Below are 9,439 nucleotides of genomic sequence, written 5' to 3' on the forward strand. Positions count from 1 at the left end.
TTACATCAAAAGGGAAGAAAGTGCAACACTTTGTAATGCCCATTTGTTTCTTTTGCACAGGACAGTGAAGAAACCCTCTCAGATGACTGTCCTTTGGAGGAAGTACTTGTAAGTGCATAAATAACATAATTTATAGCTGTGTACATATTATTTCTGACTGCAATATGAGTTGCAGGAAGAAAGGCCTACAGCACAAAGTGATACAGAGGTGAGCAGTGTAGTACTTTTCCTTTTTATTTCTGTGGCATGATGCTTGTGTTGACGACTTTTTTTTTATTTTATCCAAAAACGGCACAGGGTGATATCCGTACCCTTTGTAAACGGAGTCTACAACAAAAAATTTAGTATTTTGACCTGAAAAAAAGGGATGAAATAGAACTTGACACCTTAAAGAAGAGAAACTGGCACTAGAGATTGAGTTGCTTCAACAGGAACTTCAGAGTAAGTGCTAGGCTATACACTATTTCACACAGAGTACTATTGCTGACCTTGCATAACAATATCTCTTATTGCAGGCAAAAGATGACCATCACTGGCTTTTCTTGACAAAGAATAATTGACATAAAACTCAAGGAACTAAGCATGTTTTCTTGTCTTTTATTATTAATTTAATGAAGGTTTTTGTTTGAAAAAAAAAAAAAAAATGGTGTTCCACAATTCTGTCCCATGCAGCTCTGCCACTAGGTTGGTCCAAGTACACTGGCTGGAGGTCATCATCAGGCTGGGGGTCATCATCAGCCACAGGGGTCCTCTCCTTTCTGATGGTGGCAATGTTGTGGAGTATGGCACATGCAATAATGTCACAGGCCCTGTCAGGTGCAACCACATTTGTGATGTAGGACATGGAGTCACACACCATCTAAGATATTTTTAGTCAGTCAACTGCATACTTTTTGATCACATTACTTTTTTTATTTGATATATTACTAATCTGGAATATTAAGAATCGTAATAGTAATTTACCTGCACATTTATACTGTGAAATCCCTTTCGGTTCACAAAATTCTGCTTCACAACCTGTGGTCTTAAGTGGCTTGGAAATACCACAAAACCCCCTAAAACTGCTTGAGTGCCTGATAAACTTTGCGAATGGCATGACAGACAGCACTTTTCCCCAAGTTTTCCGCATCTCCAATAGTGTAAAGGAAAGAGCCACTCGCAAAGAATCTCAATGCAATGCAAACAGTTTGTACCGTTGTTAAAGCCCGACTCCGACGAGTCGAACATTTAACGTGGTTCCAACAAATTAATAATGTATATGACCTGTCTATCTCGCAAAACGCGATTAATTCGAAAAGCTCTGCGAATTATTCTTGCACCTTCAGCAACAGGTTCCTGTCGTAAAAACGGACAAGACATGGCTGCGAAAGACTTCCCATATCACCTCCGCTTATAAAGCCGGGATCTAATTAATCTGTTAACATGAAATAAGCCTATTGGCGAGCACGTTTAAGCTTACGGACCTGTTGCTATGACAGCAAGTCCAGGATGAGCGTCGAAGAACCAAACAATCCAAGATCATTCCAAATCGCCAACAATCAAATCCAGCTTAGTGAGTTAGCGACGTACGAAGAACAGACCCCTGCTTTCATTTAAGCATTAATCCCTTAACTGTTAAATCCCAACTAGGTAGCTGTCCAAGGCCTTGTTTACACCTGGTACTAAGAAGCATTTTTGTAAATTGGATCACAAGTGGACTGTGGTAAATGAAGGTGCAAAAAAGGGACTAATTATTATTTTTTTTTAGCTTGTCTATTTTTGGCCACTTCCAGAGGTAGTCCAACACATTCAACCAGATTGCTTTCATAGATGCTCATGTGGTTGAATGTGTTCGAACAGCCGCAAAACGGTGTACTCTACCGCCTACTGACCTAGTACGTAAACATTTTAAGAAGTGCGCTAGCAGGTGTGATTTAAACTTTCTTAAAATATACAGGCCTGTTGCCATGAGAAAACTGTGATGTGTTTCAAAGAAGAAAAAAACTATCCAGAATAGCTAAAACATCGAATATAAAAAAGGCTGAATTCAGAATGGCAGAAATAGTACTAGCATACTATTCTGCATTCAGCTCAATGTGGTTTTATGTATGTTCAAAAGGGAAAAATTTACTTTTAAGAAACAATTGAATCACCTAGTTGCATAAACTCCCACTCGTGCAAGTCTGGAGAATCATGACTTAATGAAGAGGGAGGGATTATCATTAATTAGCCAAAGTCTGTAGAGTACAAAAGGACCAAAGGGCAGCCCTCAGCAGTGTGACTAGCTGTTGAACAATGGCAGGAAGTTGGTGTGCTGTTCAGTCGCTGGCATTTTGTGTTTGGCTCTGTGCGTTCAGTCATGCTGTTCAGAAGTGGAGTGATCTGCCCCAGAATCCTCAAGCTCTGATGTTCCAGCAAACTGACCAGCGGTTTCAAAAGCCAGTTCAAAAGCAATCTGGTCAATGGTTTCCTCAGTTAGTTCAACAGCAAGCTGGTCAACAGTTTCCTCAGCAGTTTCTGCCTAAGCAGCCAGTGGCACAGGCAGAGCCCCTTGACAAATGTACTGTAGCTGATTATGAGCAGATTCAATGTGGACCTCCTGGTATCAGTGGTGCTGAGTGTGCTGCTATCAACTGCTGCTTTAATGGACAGCAGTGTTACTATGGGAAGGCAGGTAAGAGTGTAGAGTCAATGTAGAGGCATTCATGTTAAACTGATCCTCAGCAATAACCTGCTCTTGTAACTCGTTCCAGTGACTGTCCAGTGTATGACGGTACGTTCACACGGGTCGTCAGCGTCAACGCTTGACGGAAGGCGTGGCTGAAGTTTGGCACTGACGCCATGGTCATAGCAGCGTCAGCCAATGAAATTAGACAGGAACTCAACAACAAGCTTCATTGTCATTCAATGGTCATAAAGGACCGGGTGATTGCCCACCGCAATAATTAGTTTCTCCTCCATTTTAAAATTTATCCTCAGTTTGCTGCTCTTGAACAGGATGAACGTGATTGGCTGCCGCCTAGCTACTGTATTTGCATAGAGCGATCTGATTGGCTGACGCTTCCATCGGCGGCGCTTCACTGGCGTTGCTCGCGGCAGAAGTTGAGAATTTTTCAACTTCTGCCGCGAGCAACGCCAGTGAAGCGCCGCCGACGGATCCACAATTCTTTTCGGCAACGCTTGACGTCACCCATTCAAAGTCAATGGGAAGCGTTGACGCTGACGCCCCGTGTGAACGTACCGTAAGAGTTTGTGGTAGTGGTGGCTAGAGATGTTACGCTGCCTCGATTGAGCCTGGATTCAGTCTGTCTCCTGGGTGGAAGTGATCCAGCTTGCAGTCCTGTGGGATCCACACCTTTCTTTGCTATATACCAGTTCCCTGTCACTGCATGTGGCACAAGCATGATGGCGAGTAGCTGCTTATGGTTTTGTTCCGCATGGCTTAGAATGGATTGGATGCTAACAATGTTGCTATTTGCAGGAGGACAGTGGATATGTGGTGTATGAAAACAGAATGACCTCCTCATATGAAGTGGGTATCGGACCACTTGGTTCCATTACAAGGGACAGCCATTTTGAGTAAGTGATGTATGCTTTATCATAAATGTGAATCATTGACAAATGCTACAAGCTGACTGTTTGTCGTCCAGGCTTCTCTTCCAGTGTAGGCACTCTGGTACCTCTGTGGAAGCTCTGGTTGTGGAGGTCAACACCGTTCCTCCACCTCCACCAGTAGCTGCTCCTGGACCCCTCAGGGTGGAGCTTAGACTGGCAAATGGTCAATGTGTCACCAAAGGCTGTGCAGAAGGTAAGTGTTGGTCCCAAGTATGCCTAAAGCCTTTCTAAAACTCCAGTTTCTAGTTAAACGCTGCATTCTTCCTCAGGGGATGAGGCGTACACGTCCTACTACAGTGATGCTGATTATCCAGTTACAAAAGTCCTGCGGGAGCCTGTGTTTGTTGAGGTGCACATTTTGGAGAGGACCGACCCCAACATTGTCCTGATGCTGGGACGTTGCTGGGCGACATCAACCCCCAGTCCACTCAGTCTACCCCAATGGGATCTTCTGGTTGATGGGTGAGCAAGGCCAGTCTTTATCCATCTAGTGTGCTGTAAGGCATTTCTGACTGCCTCTTTGCCTTTCAGATGCCCTTACCAGGATGATCGTTACCTGACCACATTGGTTCCAGTGGCTGGATCATCTGGTCTTCAGTTCCCGACCCACTACAAGCGCTTTGTTGTGAAGATGTTCACATTTGTAGATCCAGCATCACTGGCTCCTCTGCAGGAAACCGTATGCTCTGCAGCCTTACCGCAACCCTTAATATTAGTGCTTTTTACAGTGAATTCTATGGCTTAACCCTTTCCCCCTCTGTTAGATCTTCATCCACTGTAGTACAGCGGTGTGCCATCCCTCCTCTGGCTCCTATGAGCAAAGCTGCACTAGGAAAAGTGAGTGCTTGCTGTAAGTTGACTTCAGGAACTGAGAATTTATTTAAATGCCCCTCATGCTTCTACCACTTTTTACAGGAAGAGACGCGTACGTCAAGACCATCTCTAGTGGGCAAACTGTGGTGTCTAGTGGACAAGTTAACCTGGTCAAGTGAATTTAAGTGTTTTAATAAACTTCATGAAACTCAACATGTTTCTCTTTGGTATTCATTTCTGTCTGGAGTTGGCTGTTTCCTGACTGTTCTCAGTTTGACTTCTGCACTACTAAACCTTTTTTTTTGCATTGAGATTCATGACTTGAACTAAAACCAAGTTTCTGCCTAAGCCATCTAACTTTACTATTTGCCAAGTTCTAGTTGTTAACTTGGGGCCCTGTTCATGTTTCACATATCAAATTAAGGTTTTAGCTTCTGTCTGTTTGAGGCTTTACATACGACTTTATGGCTGACCTAGCATAACTGCATATATTGATGGCCAAACCCCTCTGAGGTCACTCGTTGGCTTTTTGTAATGCTTTTTTACAGTCATGCAAGTATAGTCATATCTTGGGATAAAGGATTGGTTTGATATTGAATATTATTTTTTTTAAATTTCAGGCTAGTCTCAGTAATGTAGACCGCTTTCATTTAAGCATTAATCCCTTAACTGTTGTATCCCACCTAGGTAGCTGTCCAAGGCCTTGTTTACATCTGGTACTAGGAAGCATTTTTGTAAATCGGATCACAAATGGACTGTGGTAATGGTGTAAAAAGGGGCTAATTTTTTTTTTGAGTGTCTATTTTTGGCCACTTCCAGAGGTAGTCCAACACATTTGACCATATTGCTTTCATAGAGTAAATGTGGTTGATGTGTTCAAACAGCCACAAAATGGTATACTGACCTAGTACGTAAACATTTTAAAGGTATACTTCAACTCTGGAAAGATGAATGTGTATTTAAAATGGGTCATTTATGTAGTAGAAATGTGAAATTATTTTTGAATTTGGAGCCTTCTAGACTGAGAAAAGCCATAAAATGTGTTTTTGGCTCATGTGGATGAAAGACAACTCCCAGAATGCACTTGCTTCGCTGCCCTACGAGGCTACTCCCAAGCCACGCCTACCGGTAAGAGAACGCAGTTAAACAAGGCTAGGCTACTAGTGAGTCTCCGTGACGAGTCTGCCCAGGATTTCGAGATCGCCCAAAATGTCCGGGATTTGGCTTTTGCGTTCTACAGTCGCCATTCATCATGTTTACTGTGGCGAGCAGGACGAGGCTGAGGGCTGCGGGAGAGAACGGCGCAAGGCCGGTGGCGTGATTACTGATGAGCGATACCTGTGAGACGCACTGGTCTTGTAGGCTGTCCGGGAAAAAGAGGATGGTAACCCCTACTACTCAGCTTTCTCCACAGAACAAGAGCCTGTTAGCTTAGCTTCCAAAAAAAGATGGCTGACACTATTTGTACATTCTGTGAGTGAGATCCCCCCCCTATGGGCGGGTTGAAAACATGCGGAACAGCTCCTCCTACTGGCTGTAGTTTCTAGCCTCTGGCCAAATAATCCTCCGATGATGCAAAATGACGATTTTTACGTCATCGCAGGATTTTCTCCAGACAAAAAATACATAAATTCTCGTCTCAGGGGGATATGAGGGAGGGAAGCACCGTAATTCGAAAATACTACAGGTTTTCTACTGATACAAAGCTTAATGCTAAATGCTGAAGTATCCCTTTAAGAAGTGCGCTAGCAGGTGTGATTTAAACTTTCTTAAAAAAAAAAAAAAACAGGCCTGTTGCCATGAGAAAACTATGATGTGTTTCAAAGCAAAAAAACAATCCAAAATAGCTAAAACATCTAATATAAAAAAGGCTGAATTCAGAATGGCTGAAATAGTACTAGAAAACTATTCTGAATTCAGCTCAATGTGGTTTTATGTATGTTCAAAAGGGAAAAATTTACTTTTAAGAAACAATTGAATCATCTAGTTGCATAAACTCCCACTCGTGCAAGTCTGGAGAATCATGACTTAATGAAGAGGGAGGGATTATCATTAATTAGCCAAAGTCTGTAGAGTACAAAAGGACCAAAGGGCAGCACCTCAGCAGTGTGACTAGCTGTTGAACAATGGCAGGAAGTTGGTGTGCTGTTCAGTCGCTGGCATTTTGTGTTTGGCTCTGTGCGTTCAGTCATGCTGTTCAGAAGTGGAGTGATCTGCCCCAGAATCCTCAAGCGCTGATGTTCCAGCAAACTGACCAGCGGTTTCAAAAGCCAGTTCAACAGCAATCTGGTCAATGGTTTCCTCAGCAGGTTCAAAAGCCAGTTCAACAGCAAGCTAGTCAATGGCTTTCTCAGCAGGTTCAAAAGCCAGTTCAACAGCAAGCTAGTCAATGGTTTACTCAGTCAGTTCAACAGCAAGCTAGTCAACGGTTTCCTCAGTCAGGTCAACAGCAAGCTAGTCAACAGTTTTCTCAGTCAGGTCAACAGCAAGCTAGTCAACAGTTTCCTCAGTCAGGTCAACAGCAAGCTAGTCAACGGTTTCCTCAGTCAGTTCAACAGCAAGCTAGTCAACAGTTTCCTCAGTCAGGTCAACAGCAAGCTAGTCAACAGTTTCCTCAGTCAGGTCAACAGTTTCCTCAGTCAGGTCAACAGCAAGCTAGTCAACAGTTTCCTCAGTCAGGTCAACAGCAAGCTAGTCAACAGTTTCCTCAGTCAGGTCAACAGCAAGCTGGTCAACAGTTTCCTCAGCAGTTTCTGCCTAAGCAGCCAGTGGCACAGGCAGAGCCCCTTGACAAATGTACTGTAGCTGATTATGAGCAGATTCAATGTGGACCTCCTGGTATCAGTGGTGCTGAGTGTGCTGCTATCAACTGCTGCTTTAACGGACAGCAGTGTTACTATGGGAAGGCAGGTAAGAGTGTAGAGTCAATGTAGAGGCATTCATGTTAAACTGATCCTCAGCAATAACCTGCTCTTGTTACTCGTTCCAGTGACTGTCCAGTGTATAAGAGATGGTCAGTTTGTGGTAGTGGTGGCTAGAGATGTTACGCTGCCTCGATTGAGCCTGGATTCAGTCCGTCTCCTGGGTGGAAGTGGTGATCCAGCTTGCAGTCCTGTGGGATCCACACCTTTCTTTGCTATATACCAGTTCCCTGTCACTGCATGTGGCACAAGCATGATGGCGAGTAGCTGCTTGTGGTTTTGTTCTGCATGGCTTAGAATGGATTGGATGCTAACAATGTTGCTATTTGCAGGAGGATGGTGGATATGTGGTGTATGAAAACAGAATGACCTCCTCATATGAAGTGGGTATCGGACCACTTGGTTCCATTACAAGGGACAGCCATTTTGAGTAAGTGATGTATGCTTTATCATAAATGTGAATCATTGACAAATGCTACAAGCTGACTGTTTGTCGTCCAGGCTTCTCTTCCAGTGTAGGTACTCTGGTACCTCTGTGGAAGCTCTGGTTGTGGAGGTCAACACCGTTCCTCCACCTCCACCAGTAGCTGCTCCTGGACCCCTCAGGGTGGAGCTTAGACTGGCAAATGGTCAATGTGTCACCAAAGGCTGTGCAGAAGGTAGGTGTTGGTCCCAAGTATGCCTAAAGCCTTTCTAAAACTCCAGTTTCTAGTTAAACGCTGCATTCTTCCTCAGGGGATGAGGCGTACACGTCCTACTACAGTGATGCTGATTATCCAGTTACAAAAGTCCTGCGGGAGCCTGTGTTTGTTGAGGTGCACATTTTGGAGAGGACCGACCCCAACATTGTCCTGATGCTGGGACGTTGCTGGGCGACATCAACCCCCAGTCCACTCAGTCTACCCCAATGGGATCTTCTGGTTGATGGGTGAGCAAGGCCAGTCTTTATCCATCTAGTGTGCTGTAAGGCATTTCTGACTGCCTCTTTGCCTTTCAGATGCCCTTACCAGGATGATCGTTACCTGACCACATTGGTTCCAGTGGCTGGATCATCTGGTCTTCAGTTCCCGACCCACTACAAGCGCTTTGTTGTGAAGATGTTCACATTTGTAGATCCAGCATCACTGGCTCCTCTGCAGGAAACCGTATGCTCTGCAGCCTTACCGCAACCCTTAATATTAGTGCTTTTTACAGTGAATTCTATGGCTTAACCCTTTCCCCCTCTGTTAGATCTTCATCCACTGTAGTACAGCGGTGTGCCATCCCTCCTCTGGCTCCTGTGAGCAAAGCTGCACTAGGAAAAGTGAGTGCTTGCTGTAAGTTGACTTCAGGAACTGAGAATTTATTTAAATGCCCCTCATGCTTCTACCACTTTTTACAGGAAGAGACGCGTACGTCAAGACCATCTCTAGTGGGCAAACTGTGGTGTCTAGTGGACAAGTTAACCTGGTCAAGTGAATTTAAGTGTTTTAATAAACTTCATGAAACTCAACATGTTTCTCTTTGGTATTCATTTCTGTCTGGAGTTGGCTGTTTCCTGACTGTTCTCAGTTTGACTTCTGCACTACTAAACCTTTTTCTTTTTGCATTGAGATTCATGACTTGAACTAAAACCAAGTTTCTGCCTAAGCCATCTAACTTTACTATTTGCCAAGTTCTAGTTAACTTGGGGCCCTGTTCATGTTTCACATATCAAATTAAGGTTTTAGCTTCTGTCTGTTTCAGGCTTTACATACGACTTTATGGCTGAACTAGCATAACTGCATATATTGATGCCCAAACCCCTCTGAGGTCACTCGTTGGCTTTTTGTAATGCTTTTTTACAGTCACGCAAGTATAGTCATATCTTGGGATAAAGGATTGGTTGATATTGAATATTATTTTTTTTTAAATTTCAGGCTAGTCCCAGTAATGTAGACCGCTTTCATTTAAGCATTAATCCCTTAACTGTTGTATCCCACCTAGGTAGCTGTCCAAGGCCTTGTTTACATCTGGTACTAGGAAGCATTTTTGTAAATCGGATCACAAATGGACTGTGGTAATGGTGTAAAAAGGGGCTAATTTTTTTTTTGAGTGTCTATTTTTGGCCACTTCCAGAGGTAGTCCAACAC

General features: G+C 43.7%; 2 protein-coding genes across 2 annotated transcripts; both read left to right on the top strand.

The window, feature by feature from the left end:
* Positions 1-64: 64 nt before the first annotated feature.
* Positions 65-4,618, top strand: LOC311068843 (zona pellucida sperm-binding protein 4-like). The gene is made up of 7 exons (XM_084091589.1): positions 65-108; positions 3,461-3,558; positions 3,630-3,787; positions 3,864-4,056; positions 4,126-4,273; positions 4,359-4,431; positions 4,510-4,618. The coding sequence occupies exons 2-7, from the start codon at positions 3,494-3,496 to the stop codon at positions 4,584-4,586; spliced, it is 714 nt and encodes a 237-aa protein (XP_083947715.1). The 5' UTR covers positions 65-108; positions 3,461-3,493; the 3' UTR covers positions 4,587-4,618.
* A 1,894-nt stretch (positions 4,619-6,512) lies between these two features.
* Positions 6,513-8,813, top strand: LOC311068842 (zona pellucida sperm-binding protein 4-like). The gene is made up of 8 exons (XM_084091588.1): positions 6,513-7,317; positions 7,397-7,587; positions 7,661-7,758; positions 7,830-7,987; positions 8,064-8,256; positions 8,326-8,473; positions 8,559-8,631; positions 8,710-8,813. The coding sequence occupies exons 1-8, from the start codon at positions 6,534-6,536 to the stop codon at positions 8,784-8,786; spliced, it is 1,722 nt and encodes a 573-aa protein (XP_083947714.1). The 5' UTR covers positions 6,513-6,533; the 3' UTR covers positions 8,787-8,813.
* Positions 8,814-9,439: the final 626 nt, after the last annotated feature.

Source organism: Abramis brama (assembly GCF_963993115.1).
Source record: "Abramis brama genome assembly, chromosome: 18".
Classification (NCBI taxonomy): Eukaryota; Metazoa; Chordata; class Actinopteri; order Cypriniformes; family Leuciscidae; genus Abramis; species Abramis brama.